Source organism: Nelumbo nucifera, chromosome 2 (assembly GCF_055504915.1).
Source record: "Nelumbo nucifera cultivar China Antique chromosome 2, China Antique-T2T, whole genome shotgun sequence".
NCBI classification, from domain to species: domain Eukaryota; kingdom Viridiplantae; phylum Streptophyta; class Magnoliopsida; order Proteales; family Nelumbonaceae; genus Nelumbo; species Nelumbo nucifera.
In genome coordinates this window covers 19461195-19474060 of record NC_142650.1, presented here as the reverse complement: position 1 = coordinate 19474060, position 12866 = coordinate 19461195, and the positions used below count along the sequence as shown (strand labels likewise).

The following is a 12866-nucleotide window of genomic DNA, read 5'->3' as shown; positions in this document are numbered from 1 at the left end:
GAATGAATTCATTTAGTACCCAAAAAAGAATTTCGAATCTCGTGTAAATTTACAGAATGTACAGCAAGACTGTTTATTTAATCATATATCTCAATCAATTTTGTTTTAAAGAACCAAAAATTAATAAAATCTAGTCGGAATTATAAAAAAAAACGAATCAATTTTTTAATTTTAATGGACCAGAAGTCTTGAATGGTTATCGAGGAGCCAACGAAAACGTGATGTTGGTCGGAATTTTCATCTTCTCCGACCAAGTCTTCGAATCTAAATAAAGCTTCGAGATCTTGCCGGCCACTATATTCATGTCGGGTCGTTTATCGGGTTCCACCTGTACGCAGTCTACGGCGATGCGTGTAATCTTCTCCGCCACGTCCACCGGGAACGAATCGTTAAGTTTTTTATCGATCCATCTCCGTATTCTTCCCTCCCCGTCGGTGCCTGATTCCATCGCCACCGCTTCCGTTGCCGTCTCGATCACGGAGATTCTCTTGTAATCACCCCTCTCCCTATCCACCATGTACTTGAGAGGTTCTGCTCCCGATAGAAGCTCCAGCAACACCACTCCGAACGCGAACACGTCGGATTTCTGCGTCGGGATCCCCGTCGTTTGGAATTCCGGCGCCATGTACCCTCTCGTACCTTCGATTTTCATCACCCGGCTGTTTGATCTTTTGTATTTTGACGATGGTTTCTCCTCCGTAATCTCCCCGCTCTGTTCTTTTGGCTCGTCTTCGGGGATTTCTCCGCACAGTTCAGCGGTACCGAAGTGGCAGATTCTGGCGTTGAGTGAAGGCTCCGTGACGATTACATTACTACTCTTGATGTGGTTGTGGACGAAACGCACATTTAAGCCTGTGCTGCTGTGAATGTACTCGAGACCGTCAGCGAGATCCGTTGCGATCTGCATTCGCGAGATCCAGGTAGAGAGTACCGTGTAATTAGGGTTTTTAGGGTTCCGGAGGCAATCGGCGAGGCTAGCGCCTTCGACGTATTCGTAGACGAGGTAGATGTGGTCGCCGGAGATGGAAATTCCGAGAAGCTTGATGATTGTGACATGATGGCCTCTGCATATGGAGGCAAGCCGTTCGCGGAGCTGCAGTGGTTCGATTGGGCGGCGGAACTTGCGTTGGAAGATGATGGCGTCTTTGCCTTGCAGGTTGCATCTCCAGGTGGCGTTGGAGAGGCGCTTGGAAAAATTGTTGGTGGCGGAGCAGATTTCTGACAAGTCGTAGAACTGAGGTTTCTCAGGTAAGGTATGTCGGAGGCCTGAGAGGGAAGTTCTGCTGGAAATCGAAGTTGCCGATGAAGCTTTGTAGCTGGAACCGATCGTGTAATTGCCGCTAGTGTTATAGCTGCTTGAAGGATTCGTGAATGAGGATCTCGCAGTTCTAGGGCTGTCGAAAGGTCGCCGAGGGGTTCTGGGCGTTCGAGGGGTCCGGGAGGTTCGCGAGTTTCTGGCCGGTTCCGCTGCATCGATATCTGTTTTGGATTTGCACATGCGGACGACCAGACTGCCAGAGGAGAGAAGAGAGAGATTTGTAGATTGAGAAGGGGTTCAAAGAATTCGTCAATGGGGTTTTAGCAGATAGAGAGATTGGTTTTTTGTTCCTCCGGTTAGGGTCAGAGCAGAGAAGGAGAAAGAAGATGGCGGAGCAGAAATGTGACTCAACTTTTTGCTAAAATGCGCATGTGAAGAGGCGTATCATAGAGATCTGGAGGCATTCTCTCTTCCTTGTTCCTTCTGCTGCTGCTGGGAAAACCGCTCCTACTGCACAAAGTGCAAAGAAAAAAAACGAAAGCCATGACAAATTGACAAGTCTCTTTTCATTAATTTATATATTTTAGATTGACACGTGGCAAGTACAATCACAGTGGGGCAAGCTATTGGAATTTTTGAAAAGTCATTCAGCCATTACCTGAAGACGGTCGGGATTCTAATAAAATATCGAAGTTGTCTACTTGTTTTTGTTTTATATACTTGCTAACATGCGCTAATTGTTGGCCTTTTGCTAATCTGCGCCTCGAGAGAGAGAGTAACCAAAGGAAAAATCATACTCTGGTGGCTTGTGTAAACCCTTTGGACTTCTTTTTCTCCCCTAAATCCTCTTAGTTCTTCTTCTGTTTTTTTTTTTTTTTTTTTGTTTTTTGTTTTCTGTTGGAAAGAATGGAGAGGGAGTGGGATTGGGCACAAAGAAAATCTCTTTCGTTAAGACTTAAGACCTGCAAATTGGAAAGACAGAGAGTCTACTTTGATTGGACACATGGTCAAGGTCAGGTCATGGGGATCCCTTGTTTCATAGTTTTCACATGGAGTCTAATGTATGAATGCTAAAGACATGTGAAGGAAGGATAAGCTACGATGGACAAAGAGAAACAGGTAGCAATGGATGAATGGAGTAGGAGATGTAGATGTCTCCCTTTCACATTGGACATTTTCCCCCTCAACTCAAATGCGTTCAAATCTCTTACCCACAAGAACCCTATCCTCCCTTCATCACGACAGGAACATCTCCTGTACGTACCTGTATGTGGTTATTAGTCCTATTGGAGATGCAACAAATCGGAAGTGTCAAAAGGGGATTATTAGTCCTACTTGTTCTTGAAAATTAGAATAAAATAAAGCTAATGACCCCGAAAGAAATTGCAATACATGTTCTAGTATGAGGTGTTCTTGGTTAAAACTACAAAAGTATATGATCAATTGTTCTAAAATGTTTTTTTTTTTTGAAAAATGGAATTGAAGATATCCTTGTGTATTGGTCGGCCATATGTTAGATGATTAGGATTATCAATGAGCTTTTGTTGTTTTACACCAAACAATCGGAAAATCTGATTTGTGGATAAAAGGATTCATATGGGGTTTTGATTTGTTTAACTATGTATATGTTTGGCATCGACTGATGTGTGGTTTGGAGTACTGTTTTCTTAGAAAACGATGACTTTATTTTTGTTTGGAATTGTTGCTGCTAGGTAGGACGTTTCCTGGAACAACAACAATTTTTTCTATTTGGTACCATTGCTTCAAGAAATGTTTTCAGCACTGGTACCCATTATCTAGTGCCACATCACTGTCCCATAAAGCTTATTCCCTCCAGTTCCAAATCTAATCAATTTTGAAGCTCCTGAACCCTTGATTGGTGGTTGTAGGAGCTTTCAGACTAATTCCTTTCAAAATTAAGGGTCCATTTGGTTCACAGTCAAAATTGAAATCGGAATCAAGATCCTCTGTAATCAAAATTAGAATGGTCCATTCCCATAGTCTGTTTGGCTCAGACAGGAATGGGAATGAGAATTGAAATTAGTAGGAATGATGTAGAGGCAGGGAATGACCATTCCCTCAAATAGGGGGAATACCTTCTGATTCCATCCAACCAAATAGTTGGAATTAGAATAGCTCATTTTGATTCTGATTCCAGACCCCTATTCTTACAAACCAAACGGGGCTTAAGATATGCTTGTAGGGCTGTGATCTTGTCCTGAACTTTGCCAAGAACCTTTTCTATTCCCACTTTAAGAGCCCAGACTTTAACTTCTTGCAAATTTTTTATCACACCAACTTGACGTCTTGACCCTCCGTTTCTAAGGTGTTGAGACCAACAAGGTTTTATCACATTTACATAGTCTTAATGAGATTCCCAAATATTTTCAAATCTAAATAATGTCTCCTATGATTACCTAGGTTTGGGGATGATTCAAGCAAAATAGGAATATGATTTAAGCCCCTCGTTCTCGTGGTTAGGGCCTAGGGGCATAACTCTACCTTCCTCAAAAACATCCAACCAGTCTTCATTTGCCACAAACATATCCAGTTTCTCTGAACACTCTCTTTTATTAGTCCAAGTATATTTGATATTTGGGCCCATGACTGACAAGGACCTTTAGACCTAGACTTCTCAAAAACTTTCTATTCTTTGCAATTGTGGCTCTACTAACCTGCTTGTCTCCACATTTATCTTCCATTTTGAAAATCATATTAAAATCTCCATTCACCAATCCAACAGCTTTCTGCCAAAGCCCAAAAGCTGTAAAAGCCTGAAATGGATATAGATATAGATATTATATGTAATAATATAAAATTTATAATTAATAAATTCAACATTTTATATTCATGTGATTTTATTATATAATTAACTTAGAAAGATAATTAATTTAAAAATTTATTTATTTATTTTTTCTTTTAGATAGAATAAAATGTATCCGGATTTAATCGGAATCTCAAAATGTAACTGGGTTCGATCTGAATCCGACCCAATGATAGACCTATTCGACAACTAGCCAGCCATGCATTTAGGTGGAAATTTTAAACAGATGAGACCCCAAACCTGGAAATTGGTCCTCTCTCTCTCATTTGTCGTTAAAAGCTAGCGTCAAGAAGCAGCCATCAAAAGTCAAGAAACGATGGTGATCATCAGGTGTATCTCGTCTATCCTATTTTCTTTTTTGTGTCGTGGGAGAAAGAGAAACAAGTGACTCGATCACTCTATGTCAATACAGTTTATTTGAATTATTTATGTTCTGTGTTGGTGGGCTATTATGAGTGTGTATTTGGGCTAAATTACACGTTATATATATAAAGCGTCCAACCACAACAAACATAAAACGTCATTGGCAGCTTTCGTTGACAGTTGGCAATCTCCGTCTAAAATTAATCTCCCATTTGGCTCCTGTTGGTGTGGTAGGGCGGCACGGCTAACACTGGAGACATATCTGCTTAATAAACGTGGAGAAGAAAAACTTGAAATTTTCAAAGACACCACTGTGTTGTATTCGTTGTGGTGCAGTGGCTGTAGTAATACTGAATTCAGCAACTATAGTTGTGACGTGGGGAATGACAAAATTCATAACATTTTGATTATATAATGTCAATTTATATATCTTTATTCTTTATTTGCACGTATACATTTATCATATTCGCCATTTTCTTGGTGGCCTGTTCAGACTGAGTTTTTATCAAAATGGTCCAAAGAACGAACCTAAAATAGTGTAAAATTTGAATCCAGGTTTAGGCCAGACCTTTTCCTTTTGATATTTAGTGCAACACAAAGGGACTACCCAATAAAAGTGAACGTACCAATTGAACCACCACTCGGTTGATAGATCTATGCCAGACTGATTTTAACAGGCTATTGAGGCGAGGCCAAAGGCTTGAGCTTCAAGGCAAGGATGACCAAAAAAAGCCTGGCCTCAATAGCCCTTCTCTCCATTGCCAAGGCTTAGGCCTTGAGCTGTTAGAGGCCTATGCCTTTAAGCCTTTAGCCTTGTCATGTGCAAGGCTTAAGGCATAAATAAGGATATTTTTTTTGGAAATATTGTTAATGGGAGTTACTATTAATTTTTTTGAAATATTTTAGTTGTTAAAATAATTAAATGATAAAATTTTCAAAGGTATAATAATCTATCCAACTTCAGTTTGTGCCATTAAGGAATCCACAACCTCCTTAACCTCCATTTGGAAAGAGTACAAATACAAATATGTAGAAAACAAAACCTTGTATTTTGAATGTATTTGTACTATACATATAAGGCTCAGTTTGGAAAGAGTATAAATGCAAATATGTAGAGTGCAAAACCTTGAATTTTGTATTATTTTGCTTGTATTTGTACCGTACATATTTGCATTTGTACTCCTTCCAAACTGAGCCTTAAGAACTTATTTACTAAAAGACAAAACAATAAGTCTTTTCGATTCAGCATATTCAGCTATTATCAATTGACCCCTAACTTACTTCATCCAAATAACTTCTTAATGGACTATATAGCTCCAATTAAAAGTTTAAAACAAACCAATATAACTAAAAAGCAATTTTTTTTTTTTTTTTTTTTTTTTATCAATAATGAAGCTACAAAGAATAAACCAACCTCAATTATGGGACGTCGAGGATGAACACGGTGAAGGATTGGAAGGGAGGGGAGTTGAAGAGGGTGGCAAAAAGGGAGGCTTCGGTGGCGGAAAAGGGATGAGTGAGGCGTTCGAATACCGCCATTTGGTGGATGAGCTTGTGTATGTATGGGACGTCGTCCCTGTTGGCTAGTCGAATTCTGACGAAAATTGGGTTTCCAAGTGGACTTTCCGGCAATGCGGCGGAGATAGGAGGTTCTGGAGTTGGGGCGGGAGGTGGTGGAGGAGCGGCGGCGGCCATTGTTTCAGTGGCGACGAGGCTTTTGCTTTTGATGGGAGTAAGTTCTAGAGTTAACGATGCAATTTATAGCCTGAAATGTAGGAAGGGATCACAACGAACGGACCGGTGTGATCTCGATTGCTGTTTAGAAATGCTGAAATTCTCGAACGGTCAAACCCAGATCCTTCTTGAAACAAATCAACATCGATACCGGCTTATCAATGTTCGACCAGATCGGCCCAACCTGACAGTTGCGTAAAGCAGAGATCTTCCTCTTCCCTAAGAAAAGCATTTTAATTTTGGATAAATTACACAGACCCTCTTCTACTAGGGAGTCACTCACAAATATCCTTTTTTAACTTTCATTTGTGACAAAGACCCCAACATTTACTTTGCCATAAATACCTCTTAATTGGCCAAAAATTACCCACTTCTTCCTTTTCCCACCCTTCTTTTAAACTTTAATTGACCAAAATACCTCCATTTTCTCAAAACGAATTTAGCTAAAATAACAACAATCATTTTATTGGCATATAGAAAAATATTTTTATTTTTTTATTCATTTTACTCACATGAATTTCTCTATTCATTTTAAAATATAAAAAAATATCCACTCATTTCTTCAATAAATCAAGAAAAACCAAATAAAACCATACATTTGTATCTATTTGAAAAAAACCTCTACCGTTTCTAGCCAAAAATCTTCAAGGGTTTATTAGAGCAATTCGAGAGGGCTAGAATTTTATATTAGAAATCAATTGAGTGATGGCTCAACGTAAACTGGGTAGTCATAGAATATATGTGGTTTCAATTCCCGGCCACCATTTGGAGAAGAGTAATTAAATAGTTGCTGAAAAAGTGTTGTACTATATAAAAAAAAGAATGATTTACAGCCCCTATTGGGGCACAAGGCGAAAAAAATTAGAAAACTAATTGAATTATAAATCAATAAAATAACTAAGAAAAGGATAATTTGAGAATTTAAAAAATTGTAAATAGCTGAATGAAAATCTTTTTTAAAATCAATTTATATAATTCTAATAGAAGGAGGTATTTATCACAAAGTGGGGAGGGGGGTATTTGTCACTAACCCCATAATATAGGAGGGTCTTTGTAATTTAGCTTTATAACAAAGTTCTCACTGTAGGTCAGTGGTTGAACCATGTATTAGGCTATGATATTACGATACAACAAAAACATAATATTGGAAAAACTTATAACTAACCAACCAACCCGCATCAAAGCAGATAAAAGTGGTAATCAATCAGACTTTATGGAAAAATTTATGATGTTAGAAAAGACATGATACTGAAAATTTTAATGATAATTTATGTGATTGGTTATAACTTTTAGGATATTGGTTGATTGGTTATAAATTTTTTTTGTTACCATGTTTTTCAGGCATCATAGTGGGACAAAAATACTTGAAGGGATGGAATGGTGGGGGTGCAATTGAAAATCTATAATTTATTTATGGGTAAATTATAAAAACTCCCCTTATATTATGGGGTCAGTGATAAAGACCCCTATACTTTATTTTGTGACAAAGACAGACTGTGAGACAAAGACTCCCTTCGGTTAGCTTTCCATTAAAATCCACCCATACTCCCCTTAAATGATTATTCGGAGAAAGACACTGTTGATCTTCTCCGACCTCACGATACACGACTAGCGGCGGCAACGGATTTCCAAAGTCCTCTCTCTCTCCCCCGATCTCTCTTCCTCTCCTTCCCCTTTCTCTTCTGCCCTTTCTTCTTTCCGATTTCCTCTGTTTTCCTTTCCTTGCAGGTGAATGATCTGAGTCAGATGAGGAAGCGTATCCTCCTTCACATTGTTGGACCTTGTGAAAATCGAAAATGCGAGAAACTTTGTTGGTTGACGAAGAACTAAACAACGGTAGCGCCAACGGTAACAAAAGAAGAAATCTGAAGAAGATAATAGAGAAGTGATCGAGGTAGCAGCATCGACTACAGCCGTGGTGGTTCCGCCATCGTTCGTCGTCGGTCGGAGCCGATCTTAGGCTAGTACTAGAAGGGTAGCACCGACAACCACCATTACAAGTACTGTGTTTGGTGTTCAAACAACCGGCGTCGACGGCACAGAATCACGGGAAGCAAGGAGATCTCTACCCGGGAAGCAAGGAGAAAACGAAGAAATACATATCAAGCTTTACGGCACAGAATCACTAACATCTCCAAGAAACCGTCTATAGCAGTTCGTGTCGACGAATTCGAAACCCCCTAAGTCATTAGAGTTTCCTAATCCACAAACACGAAGAAATACATATCAAGCGTCACGGCACAGAATCACTAATCCAGTAGGAAACCAAAGAGTCTTAAATTTACAAGGAGAAAACGAGTTTCAAAGCTAACCTACTCTTCCTCTGTTAAACCACTACCGCATTACAATTTAAGAGCTTATCCTCAATGAACCAGAGAATATTTAAATCAAAGCAAATAGGAGATTAAGTAGTCTGAATTTAAAAGCCAGTAAAGCTGAACCCGCTCTTAAAAATGCTTAGATATGTAAACAAAATCCTGTTAACATAATCTAGGGTTTGCACAACAATTGATGTTCCAAGGTGTCCTGAAATTTCATTGAATGACCGAGTGGAAGGGAAGCTGAAGAAAGAAAAAAAATCTCACCGAACAAGACCATTGCTTCACTTTTATACCTTTGTTTGCTGTGAAAATATGATAATAACCAAGCTGACTGTATTCCCCTGTTCGACCACCAGATGAGGAAGCAAGGGCTGCAACAGTGGCCAAGGTCCAACTGGACTGGGTGGAGAGATTGGAACAGTTGAGCCAGTTGAGGCATATACAGGGCGTAGCTCTTCAGGCTTGTGTGCAAAGAAACAAACCCTTCTTGTGCTGGGTGAGAGAGAGAGAGGGAGGACTTTGGAAGTCCGTGGCCGCTGTTATTCGTGTATTGTGAGATCGGGAAGATGAACAGTCCTTTTGTCTGAATAGGTATTAGAAGGGTAGTATGGGAATTAAAAAATATTACAACAACGGATTTCAATGGAAGAGGGTCTTTGTCTCACGGTCATAGTAAAGGGTGGTCTTTGTCGTAAAACAAAGTATATGGGGGTTTTGTCACAGACCCCATAGTACAAGGGGGATCTTTGTTATTTACCCTTTATTTATTAAACAATTGAAAATTTTGAACACATGTTTGACAAAATAATAAATTATTAAGATGATAAAACTGTATTTAATGTTTATAAATGAAGGTATTTTTTCAATTTTAAAATAGAAAAAATCTATAGTGCTAAAAAATCTGTAATTTATTATTAAACAATTGAAAATTTTGAACACATGTTTGACAAAATAATAAATTATTAAGACGATTAAACTGTATTTAATGTTTATAAATGAGGGTATTTTTTCAATTTTAAAATGGAAAAATCTATAGTGCTAAAAAAGGTATGACACCGGAAGACCTTTGACCAATCAGACCCCCTTACCCTTCAATTTTGATTAATACCACCTGGTTGGTTATCAGTTTTCTCGGTATCTTAGTTGAATATACATTTTAGAGGCAAAATTATATATTTTATTATTTAGAGAACTTAGAAGATATCTATTTTTGTCTTAATGCAAAAATAGTCCTTGACGTAAATGATCAAGAGTTTTTGTGTTTCTTAATGCTGTGTTTGGTTTGAAAGAAAAGCTAGAGAAACCTGTACAAACCTTGTATGGATTTTTCTACCTTTTCTTTAAAATCTAACCCAGCCTAAAGTGTGGGAGATTTGGACTCAATAAGAATTTAAGGATGGAATGATATATTCAAGGAGATTGACAAGATGTAGAGGGGCTCCTGAGTTTTTCTTTTTTTAATGATAATTTATCTATTGACCCAAATCCATAAACTAATAGAAGAATGTATCAAAGTATGGCTGTGTTTGGTTGCAATGCAAATAAATTTGAAAGTATGGCTGTATTTGGTTGCAATGCAAATAAATTTGAAAGTATGGCTGTATTTGGTTGCAATGCAAATAAATTTGCACTGATGTGAAACTGTGACAGTGCAAATGGTTTGAGTGTAAATTCTGACCTATTTTATTTCAAAATTTAGCTTATTTTATTTGATTGCATTACGAATGAAGTAAATTAATATATAAAACATAATAAAGTAAAACCCAAAACAAAATTGAATGAAAATTTGCATTTTTTTTCATTTGCACTCCCATGCATTTGTACCAGTGGAAATAAAATTGTACTGCAACCAAATACATCCTATACTACTTATTTGACTGGCAAAATTGTACTACAAAATTTACAAGGAGAATCATTTAAATAGCAAAGAAAAGAACTTTTATTCCTTCTGAAAAGGAGCCAAGTGAATTCAACAATAGCAGAGCTTAATGTGGTCTTTATTTGAATTTTACAGGAACAAACTACGATGCAAAAATATAGGAGAGGAAGACTATTACACTGTTAAATGGGATAACAGGGCCGATTTAAGTAAGGAATCTATGGTAAAAATCTAATTGGGCCTCAACAAAATGCAGAGTTACTGCCACAACTGGTAATTGGGTATAATATGTTGGGCTGTGGTGAAAACCAAGGCCCTTGACTGCTCTCAAATCAGACTTGTCTGCTTGTTCCCACTCGCTCAGCCCATCTTAGCCCTGTCAGCTATTGCATACTACTTCATACCATGGTTTTCAAAACCGGATCGGACCGGATGGTGGATCAAAAAAATTGGGAATCGATCAGGTGACCGGTTTTGGTTCCCAAAACCGGAAATTTGCCCAAAACTGTTAATTTTGGCCAGCAAACCACTGACCTGGACGGTTAACCATTGGAATCGTTTTAACCATTTTTTATTTTTTTTAATTTTCATTTTTTTGTTAGATCAGACCGACCGTTCGACCTAGTAACCGGACCCCTGACCGTTTCAGTCTCTGGATTGTTTTTAAAAACCATGCTTAATAGTTATTGCGGTTTAGGTTAAATTGCTATGCAATTGGTTTCATGGTCTGGATAAAGGTTGGAAAAACACCCACCCAATTTTTGGGTTCAACTTTCAGGCATCAGGCATCCTTAACCTAGTTTTATTTGAATGGATTTAATACAGAAATATGTAGTAGAACTAAAAAGGTTAACAGCAAGAATATGTTAAAGGTAGAGATAAGTGGATGCTGATACAATGTTTCATAACTCGCTGAGATTGCTGTTGCATGTGCATCTTCGCATGTTAAAATCTCATAATCTGTTTTTCTATTTCCTGTTCTTATACAAACTTTTGTAATGCAAAAGAAAAGACTAGCGAGTAATAAAAACGGGTCCCCTTTATTGTTCTTGCTTGGTCTTCTGGTGGTCTGTTCCTTTTGTTGTTATCTTAGCTGTACTCTGAGCATTATTTAATCAAGTTTTTTAGCTTCTGGGTTTAAAAGAAAGTCCAAAATTAATCAACAATTAAGAGGATTTTGAAACAGTTTCCGCTCTGAAATCTGAAAATGGACGAATTTAATTTGTAGAATTTGACTTTCTTTTTTTTTTTTTTTTTCAGTTTTGACAACACTGGAAGCAAACCTTCTCAAGAATGACTTCTTGGGGGTTTCGCTTTTAAGCCATTAACAGTGCAATTTGGAGATCTATTTATGCAAACAAGATATTATTAAAGAAGATTAATCATGGGTCAATTAAACCTTATTTTAATGGTATACAACCATTGCGTTTAGTTAATCTGAATTAGGGGCCATTTGGTAACAGCTGAAAAATGGTTAACTGCTTTATCTTTTTTAGTGAATAAGTTTTCAAGGAGTGTCTGTGGGTTACTTAATGTCTCAAGTTGAAGGTGGGTAGATTACTGTACCTTATTAGGCTCAGTTTGAAAGGAGTATAAATACAAATTTGTAGAATGCAAAACTTTGTATTTTGGATGTATTTATACAGTATATATTTGTATTTATACTCTACCAAACTGAGTCTTAAAAAATTTTATTTATTTAATATTATTTTAACAACTAAAAGATAAAGGAACAAGTCTTTCAGTTCAGTTCAGCAACATCAGCCGTTGAATGCAAAGTCACAAACACCCCTTCTCTCTCTACCCCTACACCCCCAATTGAAATATGTATTTTACTATACTTTGGCTTTATACTCTTAATTACAATTGTTAATTAAGTGAAAATCCTTGGAATTTCTTTCTCTTGTTTTCTTGTTTTCTGGTCGTTGTAATTGTCATTGTCTCCTCGTTGGAAGCCCATGTCAAATTCTGGATAACGATTGTGATGGTCAGATCTAATCTTATCTAGTTATCTTCATCAATGGTCAATTATATCTAAATACATTTAGGGTCTGTTTGGTTAGTAGTTAGAATCAGAATCGGAATCTTTTAGAATTGGAATTTGAAATGATTTATTTTCATAGCTATTTGATTTAAATAAGAATGAGACTGAGAATTAGAATCAATAAAAATGAGATTTCATTACTAAGTGAGGGGTAGAGAATGGTCATACTCTCAAATATGGGAATACCATTCCAGCAGGAATAAGAATGGGATTCCAATTCCGCTCAACCAAACAGTTGGAACCGAAATTAACTCATTCCGATTCCGATTACAGTCCCTATTCCTGCAAAACAAACAGGGTCTTATTATTTTACTAGTTATTATATAAGAGCAATATGGGACGTATGAGCTCCACCAGACCACCACTAGAATCAGAGGACACAACTAAAATGCATGGATGACACACAAGGTTCCCATGGTTGAAAAATTCCATTAACAGCCTTG

At 37.5% G+C, this 12866-nt stretch overlaps 1 protein-coding gene across 1 annotated transcript; it reads right to left on the bottom strand.

Moving 5' to 3' along the window:
• Positions 1–59: 59 nt before the first annotated feature.
• On the bottom strand, positions 60–2101 carry LOC104595060 (protein CYTOSOLIC ABA RECEPTOR KINASE 2-like). Its single transcript, XM_010255626.3, has one exon. The coding sequence runs from the start codon at positions 1496–1498 to the stop codon at positions 197–199; it is 1302 nt and encodes a 433-aa protein (XP_010253928.1). The 5' UTR covers positions 1499–2101; the 3' UTR covers positions 60–196.
• Between the last annotated feature and the right edge of the window lie 10765 nt (positions 2102–12866).

What these genes read in the sequence shown, in the direction of transcription:
- LOC104595060 (XM_010255626.3), bottom strand. Translation starts at nt 1,498, where the DNA reads ATGTGCAAATCCAAAACAGATATCGATGCAGCGGAACCGGCCAGAAAC.